The sequence below is a fragment of the Buceros rhinoceros genome, unplaced genomic scaffold (genome assembly GCF_000710305.1).
Source record: "Buceros rhinoceros silvestris isolate BGI_N320 unplaced genomic scaffold, ASM71030v1 scaffold33899, whole genome shotgun sequence".
NCBI classification, from domain to species: Eukaryota; Metazoa; Chordata; class Aves; order Bucerotiformes; family Bucerotidae; genus Buceros; species Buceros rhinoceros.
The window spans coordinates 12,341-28,007 of NW_010432677.1; the positions used below are offsets into that span (position 1 = coordinate 12,341).

General features: G+C 39.9%; 1 protein-coding gene across 1 annotated transcript in view; it reads right to left on the bottom strand.

Moving 5' to 3' along the window:
• The window catches only part of GOLGA3 (golgin A3), a 22,289-nt gene extending 8,193 nt beyond the window's left edge, over window positions 1–14,096 (bottom strand). Inside the window, exons 1-13 of the mRNA XM_010143858.1 lie at window positions 13,964–14,096; window positions 10,341–10,622; window positions 9,355–9,467; window positions 8,175–8,866; window positions 6,825–6,936; window positions 6,081–6,387; window positions 5,289–5,491; window positions 4,790–4,927; window positions 4,270–4,431; window positions 3,125–3,493; window positions 1,888–1,965; window positions 661–924; window positions 72–166 (exon numbers count right to left, since the gene is read on the bottom strand). Coding sequence (XP_010142160.1) covers window positions 72–166; window positions 661–924; window positions 1,888–1,965; window positions 3,125–3,493; window positions 4,270–4,431; window positions 4,790–4,927; window positions 5,289–5,491; window positions 6,081–6,387; window positions 6,825–6,936; window positions 8,175–8,866; window positions 9,355–9,467; window positions 10,341–10,622; window positions 13,964–14,096 — 2,948 coding nt within the window. The remainder of the gene's footprint in view (window positions 1–71; window positions 167–660; window positions 925–1,887; window positions 1,966–3,124; window positions 3,494–4,269; window positions 4,432–4,789; window positions 4,928–5,288; window positions 5,492–6,080; window positions 6,388–6,824; window positions 6,937–8,174; window positions 8,867–9,354; window positions 9,468–10,340; window positions 10,623–13,963) is intronic.
• Window positions 14,097–15,667: the final 1,571 nt, after the last annotated feature.

Here is a 15,667-nt window from a genome sequence, read left to right on the forward strand (position 1 = left end):
AAGAGTGATTGTTAAAAAGATATGAAAAACAAATGCTGTAGTTCTTTTGCCTGTGATAGAAGAACACTTACTTTTTTGCTTCTTCTTGCATTTGTTCTACTTGTTGTTTTAATGCCTGATTTGCCTCAGCAAGAGATGCCATTTGCTCCTTATCAAACTGCAAAGACTTAATAGGAAGGAAAAAAGTACCCATGAGAATAAGAACAAAAGCAGTTTGCTCTATATAGGATTATAAATAAGCATGAAATTTCAAAATTAATTCCATCTCTAAACAGAAACTGTTCCAACGTTCTCTGTCTCCATGCTCTTTCTCTTTTATTTTTTCCTTAATTTTTCCCTCTGTGGCCACCACCATAACACCTATGAACAGAGTTTGGTTTGCCCTCCAATGGAGTTCGCTTTGGGACCAAGGACACTTCACACCTCTGCCACTCCTGTAGTGTGCTTCTCCCCACTCACTGCCATGAGATGTTAATAATAGACGTCATGTATTTACAGGATTCTGGTAGGTATATGCTTAAAACGTATAGACAATATTAAATATGTAACCAAGCATCTTAACTTGCAGATGGTCATTCTGTTTATTTCCACACCTAACAGAAATAATAACATGTCCTGGATGTAACACTCTCAAAGTTCAAAGCTTAACACCTTTCATACCTGCAGGCGTGCTTCCATATCATCTCGTTCTTTCTGCACTGACTGAAGATGATTTTCTATTTCCACCATCTGCTGGTGAACCTGAGATACTTCCTTCTGTAGTTTTGAATGTTCAGATTCGAGTGACTGTTTTTCAGCTTGAATTTTCAGTAGCTCTCGTTTTAACTCTTTCACTTCTGAATCCAGCCGCTTCTTTGTAGCTTTCAGTTCACTAATCAGCTGGTCCTTAGAACTTGCATCTCTTCGATAAGCTTCCACCATTACCTTGGACACAAGTGTTTCATCAGGACAATGTCACCTCTGTTACAACTTTCTAAACCTAAGAGTAATTTACTATAAAGAATTTATTGATATTATTTTAATTTAGGGGGTGGAGTGTGTCAAAGAATACAAACCGGCAGCGTCATCTCTGAGTAAATAACCATATTTACTCTAGTTCAAAGACTTTTATGGAAACACCTCTGTGTATTCAGCAGCTCATAACAAAACTGAGTGTTTACAGCAGTATGGGATACTCTTCACATTCTTTATGGAACTGCAATAATTAAGTGCCATTTTTTGAACTAAACTAATTGTAAAAATTTAACAATCCCACGCACACAATTAGCAACTTCTGCCATGACAGGCAGGCTTAACTGTGACTGACAGTTTAAACAGCCTTCCCAAACTTAAACCTAAGAAGGTAAAACCACCCCTGGCATTAGGTTAATAAGTAATCAAGCGGTAAATTAATGGTGCGAACTCTATACATAACACATGTGCGCAACACTAACGGCATATCAACTTCAAATGAATGTTTCAAAACTGTGGAAATTCAGAACAATATTTGCCATAAAGCACTTATTTTCCTTCTAATTACTGAAGCAACTATTGTTTCTCAAAGCTGCAGGAAAATGATGACACAAAGATTTTCATGAGTGCTTTGGCAAAAGCAAACCTAGTATCAACAAACCAGAGAGATATTTTATACAGGGGATCATTTGGCAAACTCCCTGATGTCCAAGGAAAGCATGACTTGGCTGGTGGATCTGCCTTTACGTTTGTTACAGATAAAAATTCTACTGTACGAAATACAGAAACTGTCTAATTACATCACAAAGTTCTTTGATACAGAAAATTGATTCAAAATCACTCACAAACCTCTCAGAAGTACATACCTTCACTGTAAAAAAAGAAGTATGTTCCTCTGTTTTATTTCTTTGAAATAAATTCTTTGCTTTTGCTTACCTTCTGCTGCAGGAACTGTTCCTTCACTTTCTGAACCTGTTTTTTAAGGCTGGCATTTTCTTGTTGCAGATTTTCTACCTGCCAGAGGGGGAAAAAAAGCAAACGTGTTGCTTTAGAAGCCAAATGTCATATTCTGTGTTATGCGTGGCAGCGACACTATCTTTTGCTATGCTTGTACCATTGCCTAATCTAATGAGGTTCCTGTTTCTGCCTAGGCATCTCAGTGGCACTCTTGATAACACATTGACACAGGTCACCACACAGTGAGCCTTGTCAACCCTCAGGAATGCATGAAGTCCTCTTATCCTGTCATTGAAGTTCTAGTTTGCACCATTAGTGTACTTATGGTTTATCCAGATGGCACCCATTCACACATACACGGTCAAATGAAGAAACCAGCTGGTGCTTTGAAGGAAAAAACCACAATCTTTATCTTAAGTATATTTCCATAGTTCTTCAATACTTATACTGGTAATACTATCGAGTCCCATGATTATCTTCCAGAGAACTTCCTAAACATTATCAGGTACTCATCATTACTAGAAGTAAGAAAGCTCTCGCAATGGAGCTTGGATGCTCTAAAAGATAAGAGTGTACATGACTATCACACTACAGTGGGAAAGAAGTATCACCATAATTTAAAGCAGCCACAGAACGAACAAGGACATGCATTAGGCTTGATCTTAGAAAATAGTTCAGTGACTAGGAAAAAGCCTCAGCTGGTATACAGCACTATGCAAGAGCAAACCCTGGTATATTGTTTCAAGAGAAAAGGCACAATTAAACATGACTAAATCACTGCACAAGGAAGATGTTTGGCCCACGGTGCCACGGAAAAGGGGCACGCTAAAAAAAAATCGTTCCAAAACTGATCTGTATTCAAAATTACTGCATTTCAAAACTGGTAGATTTTAAAAAGATGGTGGCTTTTGGAAACAGAACAAGACCAATTAACCTCAGCTTCCCATCCTATGCCACACAAATGCATAAACACACATAGATACCAAAGGGTAATAAGCTGTAGCTCACCAGTGATGTGACAGGATGAGCAGTGTCAGATGTCTACTAACAGGGAAAAATACAGAACTGATTAAAATATTCCCACTAGCTGACTCTCGCAACTACACACACATACAGACTCACGTGGACCAATCTCCCCTCACGTAACCGGCTCCATCACGTGCCTGGGGCAGTACTTCCCTGCAACAGCTACTTTATACTTCTAGGGATTTGTTACCTGGCTTGACTTGATTGCCATTTCTTGCCTCAGTTGTTCCAAGATTTCTGATGCTACTTCTGTATCTTCTCCAAGGCGTATCACTCCTTCATCAAGCTGCTCTTTGCTTGCTTTTGCTGCCTGCAGAGCTACTTCCAGGACAATCTTCTCATTCTGCAAATACTGGATCGTATCATCCTTAGAAGTAGCATCACTTTGGAACTCTTCTAATCTGGCCTTCAGTTCATCATATTGTGTTTGCAGGTCTTCCAGGGACTGCTCTTTGCTGTGCAAGGTCTCTTGGGTCAGAGTGAATTGTTTCATTAGGTCTAGGTGTTCTTGCTGTAAAGATTCAAGCTGCAGGTCTCGCTGATGCAAAGTCAATTTGACCTAAGAAGATTTTAAGATTAAATTAATACACTCCAATCAAAGTAAAATATTTTAACTAACATTTAAGCTTCTAGGAAAGGAGAGAAGACGGTGAAAATATTTTTAACCTTCCCAGGCCACTTCTTCTATTTGCTCTGTAATTGCATTCATTGCCTTCTGCAGCATGTGTAATCTTGCAGGCTAAGCAATGTCCAGAATGACAAACCTAAGATATTCTTCGGTTAGATTCTCAGAATTCTAAATTTTTATTTGCAAAATGTGTCCACAGTAGATATACTGGGTAATTTCAATGTTATTAATGACAACCCCATATAATTACATGCAATACAATACTGGCAACCACACAGCCCTTGCCATGCTGCCTTTGTAATGTTACAAGGTTAAAGCAGGACCCTGTAGCGAAGTGCAGATTTATTATGCCATAAGTGTATATAATGATATCCTGACTGCCTAACAACCTTGAACATGGATCTATGCTTCCTGTCTACACTTAGAATAATCACATAGTAAACTCACTAAAAAAAAAATCTAACCAAAAATCAAACCCGAACACCTATGAGACAGTAGTTCTGAAATTTGAAAGAGTACTGTTACTGAGATGACTGAAAAAGAGGGAGACTATTCACCTGGGACAGAGTGGCTTTGATGTGGACTTCATTTCTGCAGCAATCTTTCAGGTTTTGAAAAAGTTGAGTGCTCAGTACCTATTTACTATTGCCTTTTCAGCCAAGTATTTCCCTTGAAATAACCTTTGGGAAGTTACCTAACAGCAGTACCTGTTCCAGTTCTTGCTCCAATGTGGCTGCAGAATCAGCCATTTTCTGAAGGTGTTCCTTCTCATCCTCAAACTCCTCTAGTTTTCTCTGCAAGTCTTCTTCCACCATGGTTTTAGCCTCCTGGATTTGCATGAAGGCAGCTTCTTGATCTAGCATGTCAGCCTGCACAGAAAAAGCATGGAATCAACTTCTACGATATCAGTGGAGGGGGAGTGGTGGGAAGAAAAAAAAAGGAAAAAAAAAAAGGAAAACATTTACATCCACCTTTAAAATTACAAACAAATACCAGAGCTGAAAATGTAAATATCACCTTGGAATGGGAAACACACGGCCTTGCTACCTCTTACTGATTTTAATGTCAAAGAAATGTATTTGCTCTGAAATATTTACTGTTTTTAAAATGCAGAATTTGAATCAAGTCATAAGAATTCGATGCCGCTTTGCTAGAAGAGCCTAGAGTTTGCAAAACCTAAATACATAACCTAGGCAGAACACAATTCATGACCACCTACAACCATACCTCAATGTTTTGCAGCTGTGCTGCAATACGTTCCTTTTCTTTAATGGATCTGTGCTGGGTTTCAGTCAGCTGCTGAGACAGTGCCACGTTCTCTAGTTTGAGATGTTCCAACATACCTGCTTGAGTCATTTGCCCAGCCTAAATGAAGGGAAAAAAAAAAAAAATCACAGATTAATACCAATAGTAAAATTTAAGAGTTGTGGGGGTTAGGGGGGTGACGGGAAGATCGCGTGGAATTTTTATCTGTGCCTCATCTCAGCTACTGCTTTCATGGCACTACAGATCTTCATGCACAGAAGACAAGTGCTTTGGTTAAATTCATGCCTAACATTAGTGTTAACTAATGCCTCACAACAAAAAACAAAACACACACCCCTTGCAGAATATGCAAGTGAGACAGGCTCCCTTGTCCAAGCACATAAACAATGTCCTCTGCATAAAGCTAACATAAAAAAACCCCAGATTCTCAGTCCTCCCAAACGTAAGTAAGTCCTAATACCTGTATATTGGCCATCTCACTCTGCAGCCTGACACGGGCCTCCTGTGCTAGCACAAGCTGCTGCTGGTACCACTGCCGCACATTCTGGAGAGATGTGATTTCTGTTTCAGATGCCTTTAGCTTATTGGTCAGTGTGGTCCGTTCCAGCTGCACCTTCTGAAGCTGGTTCTGTAAGGAAGCCAACTGCTGTCGCAGATCATGCACTAAAAGAAAAACAAAGAACTTGGACTAGCACACTCCATTGTTCTACTTTTATGCACGTGTTTTCAAGGATCGTAGCTGTATTTGTGGCTTTTTTCCTTTATTTTTTCAAACAAAAACATCTATGCCAAATTACATATAGACTGGCTTTTCCTACAAAAATGAGGGGAAGTGCTAGAACCCAAAGTATCAGGTCATATGTAGAATTAAAATACATTAATCGTTTCAATACACATTCCTTAGAGGTGGAAAAGAAGAACTAATTAAAAATCAGGAAGTAGGTATCCTTCCACATAGAATCATCATTACAAACCAATATTTATACAATTTTCTAAAAACCGTTAGTCCATTGTCAAACAGTTACTAGCCTAATTTATGCCTCCCTCTCCAAACTGACAGCGGCAGCTTGAAAACTGTGGCACTTCTGTGACACAAACCCCCAATAATCTTAAAATTCAGACCATTTTATTAGTATGAAATCAATGAAAAACAAATTTAAAATCCTTCTTCTTCCTGGACTTCAGAATTATGTTGAAATAAAATTATTTATGGAGTAACAAATTTTAAAGACTGACATTTACATCATCCCACCTGTGCTGTCTCTGGTGAGAACATTTTTTTGCATATCTTCGACCTTCAGCAGGAGTCTTTGGTATTGTTCCTCTGCTAACTGCAAATCATTATTGGAAGAAGCCAAACTAGCATTCTTGGCTTCCAAGGCATTCTGCAGGTCAGCCATTGCTCGTTCCAGATCCCAGCAAGACTGCTTTAATGTAGCCACTTCTGAGCTCAGAGATTCCTGCTTCTGCTGGCTATTTTGGCTGTGCTCCATCTGCGCCTGAAGCTTCATGTTCAAAGCTGCAAGTTGGGCTTGCAGCTCAGTCTTCTCTTTGAGAGCCTGAACGTGTCCAGAAAATAAAACACAGAAGTCTTATGAGAAAATACATTAACAGCTGACTAAAGAAGATGCCCAGCAAAATGCGTTTGCTAAGTCAAAGACCACATATGCTTGTAAAAAATTCTTTAAGTGACATTTCACCTAGGTATTTCAAGTAGTCAAAGACAATACAGAGGAAGGCACAGACAAGACATACAGCATTGTGTGTCAGTAACCATGTCTCTCTCCTGTCCAGGGGGAGGGAGTGACAGACCGCTTTTGGTGGGCACCTGGCCTCCAGCCAGGGTTAACCCTCAACAGCATCCTTGTAAAGTACCTTATTCGACAATGGTTTTACAAAACATAACTCCAAGAACTAATGAGTAAGAAGCTCTTGAAAAATTAATCAACGCATTAACACAATTTGCTAGATACAGAAATTCAAATTCTTCTTCTACCTGATTAGCTTCTAGTGAGAGTGCTTCTAGCTGTCCTTCAAGTCTCATCTTCTCCTTCAAAACCTGCAACATTTCGTCATGAGTTCCTGTGACAGAGCTTTCCATAGAAACACTGGAGACAGAGACAGCACAGACAGTTTAAGAGTTAGACTACAACATTCATCTAGTTGAAGGAAAGTGAAGCTGAAATTAAAAGGTACTCAGACTCCACACGTGACCTAGAATTTAGGACATTTTTTCTGACTTTATGATGCATGCAGAACACAATGACAACCTTCATTATCATTCAAAGAGATAAAGAAATTATGTTCATGCTATGATTTTATATATTAGTTTCCTGTATTTACAGCAACTAGAATCTAGCGTGGCACCTATGTATTGTTATTTTACAGAAACGCAATGGCTGACTTTATTATATTCTGTATCCGCATATTCCATTATAAGCAGAAAAATGGATGTAGCAGGAACACAAAACCCCTACAACTACTGTCCACAGTTGTCTGCTTTAACATTAAACTGCCTGAAAAATACCAAGAGCTGCTGCAAAAGAAGGAAGAAAAGGTATCTGGTGTAAGGGATTCCTTGTGCTCCTTGCCTGATGTACAGCCAAGGAGTCTAGGGAAAAAGATCTCTCTCTCATTAGTGTAAATATTAAGTCTAAGCTGGAGTAACTGTCAACAACTGATTTCACCTTAAAATCCTGGGACATTATGCTATATTCCAATGCATTTAAAAAAAAAGGCAATTTCAAAATTAGCATGTATAAAACATATACCTGCAGACAACTGATAAAAAACACAACTGCACCGTTAAGGACTTCACAAGTCATCCACTTGCTTTAAGAATCACAGTTTAATACCTACTATAAACGCATAAGCTTGTGCGACTAAATCTCATTCTAAAGGGCTGAAGAGGATAAGGGTATCTAGGACAAGTCTCTTGGCATTTCGCAACTAATTGAGGTCTGAAAGGTATGTGCGTACATCAGAAAAAGGATGATAATAAATAGCACTGAGTCAGTTAAATCTACACGTTCACACTTTAAAGACCAATGCCACATCAACAATCCTGCTTCACAAGCAAGTACAGATAGAAGTGACAGCTAGCAGTACGTTTAAAACACACTGCCAGTGGCAAAAGTATCCTTCTCTAAAGATACACTCAGTAAACAGGGACTCAAGTGCAGGGCCTTTCAAGTTTCTTTTAGAATCTCCAAGCTAACAGACTTGATCACAACAGATGTAAGTTAAAACTGGATCCAAAGTTAGTAGAAGCTAGGAGTAATAAGCTGCCAGTTCCAAGAAAGTGTAACGCCTAACAGTGGCCTCGCTGTATGGTGAACTTCCTTACCTGCTGGAAATGCTGTCTCTCCTACTCCGTACTTCCCCATTAACTTCTTGCTCTTGGGCTTGATGCTCCACTGCCGCAGCCTGAAGCACCTCACGGATGGAAGGAAATTGCCCCATTGCATCAGGGTGGATCTTCTGACCGTTTATCATATATGGAATACTCTGTTTACCTTCTGCATTCTGCAAACTGTTACACAGCCCTTTTCCTGACACGCTGCTGTAGGTAGAGCTGTCACTCTCATTTCCATCCAGCCTCATTCCCACTTCACTCCCATCAATCTCCGAAACACTATCTCCTGCCAAGGAGGAATTCTCTATTTGATCTTCCGTGTCAGAGGGTAGACTAATCTCAGAAACAACCGATGTTGGACCACTTCTGCTTTGTTTCAGAGTCCCACCAGATGAGTCAGCAGCTGCAAAATTCCCAGTAGCATTTCCGGAGCCTGAATCTTCAGTTCTGTAGTCAGCCAAGGACCGGATCTTACTGGGCTTAGATTTAGAACTTCTTCGCTCTTTTGAGGATGCTGGGAGTCCCAAACTACCCAGTTTTGGACCCCTGGGGACACTGGTCCGCAAAAAGGAGTATTCTTTTGTCATTGCTACAGTGCTAGCTCTTGGCAAGATTTCTGGATTTAACATCAGCTCAGGATCTAGGGTGCTGGAGGGCCGGTTTTTGGATGTAGACTGATTTGACTAAAGGAAGCAAAGAGTCAACAACAAATTCCAGAATGTCACATCTGAACTAGTATCAAAGGCTTATTTTGCTGTAGAATTTAAAACTCTACACTTTCACGTCAATATTTAAAGGTATGCATCCTTTCATCAACAAGATAAATTACAATCAACCTTATCAAGGCTCAGAATATGTATGTTGGAAATGATCAAAGCAGACTCCAAAAGCTAACCGAAAAATATAAGAAAAACCTGAACATTTAGGTTACCTAAGTTTTGGGTTTGTGCCCTACCCCCCCTATTTTAAGTAGCACAAAACGGTACATTACTGAGGAGGTAACAGAGAAACAGATTTTGCGTGTCCAGAAGAAAAGATTACTTTCTCACATTTGAAAAAACTACTGAACATTTAAAGGAAAGCAAACAGTAATTTAGAGAACAGGAAGGATAAAGTTTTCAAGCTTCTCAACAAGCCACTGAATCCAGAAGATCTGTAGTGTGGTACTCACTCTTTCCTGATGTCTCTTCACTCTGTATTGCTTGAGCTGTTCTTCTAACCGTCTTCTTGCTTGAAGCCGTATTTGTTCTTCTTTCTCCAATGGGAGTGAAGACTCTGCTGAGCCTGTAAGTGAAAGGTGTCTTTACAGTCAAACAGAACACTCCAACACAGGGAAATCTGATGCAAAAGGAAAAAGCCCCTTCTACCACCAGCAACATGCTTCATGCTTAAGCAAGGAACGCAAGGAAAGCCCATTGGCATGCACCTCAACAGCCTCTTCTACTAACTCCTCGTGTAAGCACTGATAAAGCCTGTTTTCAGACTTTGCTCAGTCTGAAAATGCTGCAGTTCCTCCATGTATATATGACAAGATATTACACAGCAAGAACAGAACTACTGCTGTCATTTAATCTCGCCTTTCCTGCATTTTTGGCAGGACTAAAATTACAAAACCAAGCAAGACCTATGCAGTCCACTTCTTCCCTACCAGTCAGAGAAAGATGTTCCTGCGATATGTTTTTTCTTTTTGTTAACTCATGTTAAATCTTTCCCATAGTAAGGCTTTAAAAAAAACATTATTTCAGAAAACTCCTGCAGCATTAGACACCTGAATATAAAAGCTTCCCCTTTATTGCTCTGCTCTTCCCCCCTTTATTACTTAGCTTAAAACCACCTGCTTCTGCCCTTCTGTCTTTTTTTTTTTTAATGTCACCTGTTACTCCTAATAATCAAGAAGATGAGAATAGCTGCAGCCCCAGAAAGCATAAATTCCCCTCCAGCACAAGAACAAGTTTTAAATGGTAAGGTATGTGCCTTAGCTGCAGCAGAGGGTGGTTTATGGAAAGAGAATGAATTGTAATTCAAAGTAAAAGCTTACTGCAGAAATGAATTTTAGTCCAAGCTTAAATGATGTTATAGGGTTCTAGAGCCAGGCTCAGAGTAAAAAGCTTCACGCAGCAAGAGAAAGCAGGGGCACCACCATAAACAGATGCTTACATAATTCAGTTTCTTGCATGGGAAGACTTAGTTTGAGAGACTGCAAAGCTTCTTTTCTAAGAACTATGCCCTCAGCACTAGTTCCCTGAGACTTCTTTAGGCTGTCATGGAAACCAGTCACACCTGGGGATGACTCTTGACCCTGCGCATTGCTGGTGGGGTCAAAAGATACAGGGGAGTTGGGGAAGAATGACTCGGGCCCATTCTGGCAGGCATCCGCTTTGCTGTTTATCTCCAGGCTTCCCTCTTCATTTGGCACTTCATTGATGTTAACACTGGTAGCTGGAAAAGAAAGTTTCACTGAGCTACACTTTAAGCCACCCCATTTATCTTCACACCTCCACCAAATATAACGTTACTACTTTAGACTGTACGAATACGGAAATTGCTAATGGCAGCAAGTGGCAGGAGGAATTTTATAACGGACTTTTGATTCTTCATTTTAGAAGACCAGAACAAGTACCTTTCATTCACTTTACTACATAGCCTTCAAAGCAGGACCTCAAAATGATCATAAAATATCTTCAAAACCGCACATGGATTTTTAAATCTTGCTAGGTTTAGAAGCACGGAACACCTACTGTAAGCAACGTGATCTGTGTCACACTTGGTGGCAACCAACTACAAACAAGACTGAGCAACATGAGGCCCTGCCGAATGATTCAGCTATTTGGTATGCTGCCGGGCACTCGGAGAAGTACCCACCACCCTGACTTCCAGCCTGGGCCAAGCAGAGCTTCTCAACTTCAAACAGAGTTTAGGGTTTTTTCAAACAGGACATCGTCATCAAAAGTACAATAGCAAAGCTCATATATAAGCAATTCAAGAATCACTTTGAATACCAATTTTACCCTCACTAATATTAGATTTTTCTTTTCTATCAGGAAGAATGGTTCAACTGCAGAGGATTTCTCACACACATTTCTACTTCATTTTGTTGGGGGACTACTTGCATTTATGAATCTGCTGTTGCAACAAAATGGTGTACCTAACTTTAAATGCATTACTGTAGATCTCAGGTGAGCCAGGTACTGACATAGCCACTGTCTTTTTGTTCATTCCCACACCACGAGTTACTGGAGTAACTCCTACTCATTGGAATAATACGGGCAATTTAATTATTTTTCTTAAAGATATTTGAAAATATTTAATATTTATGATCACAAAGTATCTGAAAGCCTCCTCTTCCTATTTTTTCCTCTTCTCAGAGCTCAGGCTTGAATAAGCTGTCTGTTTTTTTTAAAGCCTGCTCAAAGTTGATGTGAGGGAAAAAAAAAAGCCAAACAAGGCAGAATTGAGAAACAGATCCTCCCAAAACTACTTGTTCCTAAGATTCGTATGCAGAAATATTCCGTAGCAAGGAAGCTGATTACAGCAATTCAATAGAACTTTAATTATTAGTTTAGACCAGCCCATTAACATATTGCTATTAAACATTTTTCTTGCTTATAACAAATCATTACAAACTTCTGAAGGCAAAACAATTTTAAAATAGATAAATAAAACCAAATAAAAATGAAGTTATTATCATTCACGTATGTGGTGAACATTAAAGTGCACTTTGAAATTAAATAAGCCATATGGGGAAAAGTTACAGGTAGGAAGTCAGGACTTTTTCATTGTTTTCCCTTTGAAAGCAAATTGAAGAAAGCAAAAGGCTGCCTTTTAAATGCAGTCAAATTTCACTTCACAGTAATTTGAAGAGGAAAAGATAAAATTTCCACCCCTAACCATCTGTTCCCACCTCTGCGGTGCACCCTCCCTTAAGCCAGCACTGATGTTTTTGTAGCGAACCAGGTCAGAGGAAACTGAATGAGGAAACTCATCATGGGTCAAAATAAAAAGTTTTCAGCCTTAGGTTGCCAAAACCCAGCAGCTCACTAAGATTTGAATCGAAACACTTTTGAGTATCTTATTTGTCATGGAGAAAACATTTTCAGGCCATTTTAGCCTGAAACAGTTCTACGATTTAATTCATCATGTGGTCACAGAAACACTTGCAAGCACAATGGAGGGGATGGGTGCAACAAGGATGCAAAGGAGGGCAGAGGACAGGGCTGCTTTTTGAATGACTAACCAACCTCAGACAGCATGTAAGGCATTTTAAAAATAAAAGACCGTCAAAACTAAATTTAAAAGAGAAGTCAGGAACAGCCACGAGAAGCAAAAAATAAGAAGATACCTCTCACATTCAGAAATACTGTTTCTGTCCATCTTTCAGAAATTGCACCTATTACTGCATTGGGTTTATACTTTATTTACATTTGTATCACGACTGTGGGCGGTATACACATACAAGAGAGATGCTGGAGCAAAATTCTGGAGGAATGGTTTCCTGGCAACTTCCTGAGGCCCTGAGACACTCAGAATCTAAGTGCTGCCTCAGTCTAAAGTAATTTAATTGCAGTAGTGTCAACACAACTGCGGTCTTAGAACAGTGGGGGAAGAGATGCAGTTGGACTGAAAACAGTAGAAAGACACACTACCTATTTGTAAGCCACAATTCAATTGTTTGGACAATGTCCAACACCGGAGAAGACAGCAAAGCGTAATCTCCATAAAGGATGAATGAATCATCCTATAACCACGCTCTGCCAGTCTGATAAGGGCAACATAAGAAATGCAAATAAAGCCTCAGGCCTCCGCTTTCCTGCCAGTGCAAGATGACAGCCCTGGTGTGAGGAGGGCGGAAGGCTAACAACTTCAGCACGTGATCGCCTCCTTATACGCAAGTAACCCATGCACTTCTGTGTATCTGCGCAGCTGCGACACACACACACCCTCCACCCATCTACCCCCACATCCCTATGGATCAGCATGTCCTTAGATACCAGTATAGAAACATGGAGATTTCAATTCAACACAAGGAAGAGATTTTCACAACAAAGGCAGTTAAATACCAGAACGAGTAGAGAGACTGCTGAATGTCCCTCTCTGGAGATTTTCAGAATTCAACAGGACAAGGCCCTGAGCAACCTGATCTAGCTTCAGAGCTAGGTTTGCTCTGTGCATGAGGGTGGACTAGATGACCCACAGGGGTTTCCTCCCAATCTAAGTTTGCTTCAGATCAGCATTCTCTTAAGGTTCTTGTAAACAGCTGCATGATTATTTTATAGTAGAGCTTGTCTACATATAAAGGTTATTTTGAGATACTTTGGGGAGTACATGCCGGTCTCTATCTTCCATAAATGGAAGTTTAAGGAGACTTCTAAAAGCATATTTTGGTTTTCATCTGATCAATTTATTAGGAAAATTTATTCTGCCAGAATAAAGTACTCTAGTCATGAGCTTGCTCCATAGCAATCATTTCAAAACTGTAAGTTCCAGAGAATTTCATGTATACAGTCTTGGAAACACTATCAGAAAACAGAGTAACACCCCGAACAACACATACTCAACGGACACCCACAAATACTTAGGTTAATAGTTTGCTTTTGTTTTGAGAGAGTAAGTTTTGAAACAAAAGAAGTTTTCCCATGCACAGAGCCACAGTCTTCACCAGACTTGCTTCCAACTGCTCTACAAAAAATTCCTCACCTTCAGCATCACCTGAACAAAATAGATAGTTGTAGAGAAGCCTGGGTAAGAGTAGGAAATGATTTGGTGGGTGTGACATAACTTACCGTTAATTTCATCTCTTGTAATTGGCAAGTCTGACTTGGCTTTACCATCCGAAAGTTCTTCAGAGCTGCCAAGGGTCCCATTACTGCTTCTGTTCTCCAAGGGACCATCCTGCTGGACAGACAAGGAGTCCATGGTAAAAACAATCCAGATCCCTGGGAAGTTTTTCTTCTGAATAATTTGCTGCCAAGTGAACTACCAAGTCCTGTTTCTCTCCATCAGCAACAACCACATCAAGGTGTTACACGGGAGCACAGTTCTGAGCTTTATAGCTGTTGGTGTGGAGCAGGCAGCTGATAATTCCAGGAGTCACGAAAACAACTCACAGCCAAAGTTGTAATCACCAAGGAGCTGCATCTTCTAGAAACAAAATGGAGTAAATTTACAAACATTTCTTAGAGATTTGAAAATATGAGTTACAAAGCAAGTAGTGCTTACACATTACCCACCAGCCCAACTTCAATGCACAGAACCAGGACACAGGGTAATAACAGACACAACCAAGTATCCAGCTGTTTTCTTTTAAATAAGAAGTGATCTGTTTAACAGCTTTTCTTATTAACACAGTTTTTTCCTAGCAGCATTGATACATCAGTGTAATGATGCAACAAGATAATATTCGGTGAGACAATTGATTTGAGATCAGTGTCCCTTTTAATGGAAATGCCTCTTTGGCCTCTGCTTTAACAAGCGAGCCAGTATTCAGAGTAGCATTTTGCTCTGCAAATTACAGTCTGGACTTTCATACCATATAATACATTCCAAGGACCTATTGCCATTAGGTTTCAACAACTTTAGTTAGAATGCAGCATGGAATTCAGATTTATTTTAATTTGCAAAATTAAATTACATCATTACTGTTTACTTGGCTGCAGAGCAACCAGTACATATCACTATTAATTACAGCACACACTGGCAGTGAGAACATGGCCTGGGCTGCTGTTCAACGCTGCCTTCTCCTGTGGTGAGTCAAGAGGAGCATCTCCCAACACAGTTCATAGAATCCACGAATGATTCTCCAGGCATTCACATCTTACCTTTGGGTGCAGACCCAACCAACTAATACAATCTGACAGACATATTCAAGATTATGGACCAGCTGTACATAGTCACCTCAAGAATTTAAATTTTGTTACTGACAGTTGAATTCAGATTACAAAGTGTCATGGTTCCTATTTATGAAAGGAACATAAGAAATAGTTAAAAAAAAAGGGGGGGAGTTGTGGGGAGAATGTTAAGTCTGGGATATTTTAATTGCATTTTTACAGGATCACAAACATTTGGAGGATCATTCCTTCCATATGTCTGGAGAGCACTTGCGTAACTGCTACTGTATCAAACTGCCCAGGGCACCCAGCAACAGCACCGGTCGTCTCCAAAACGTTACTGACGCTGCAAACAGCTCAGGCTACAGCGGAAGAGGTGATTACGTCGGTGACCCTAACATAGGTGAGCTGAGAAGGAGCTAGAAACCTGGAGCACATTTCTAAAAGAGAAACCTCCACCAAACAGAAAGAGTAATACCTTCACTGAGATTTGTTATTGATTTTAGAGGCCTTTCTGTGTAATAAGGCTTACAATAAAACTTCTGGAAGAACAGCCATTGTACAGCAACTACGCGACAGGTCACAAAGAGGAATTACAGACAAAAGGCAAGAACGCATTAGACTGCTTACACCTGGGCAAAATCCAGCCCCCATCAGATG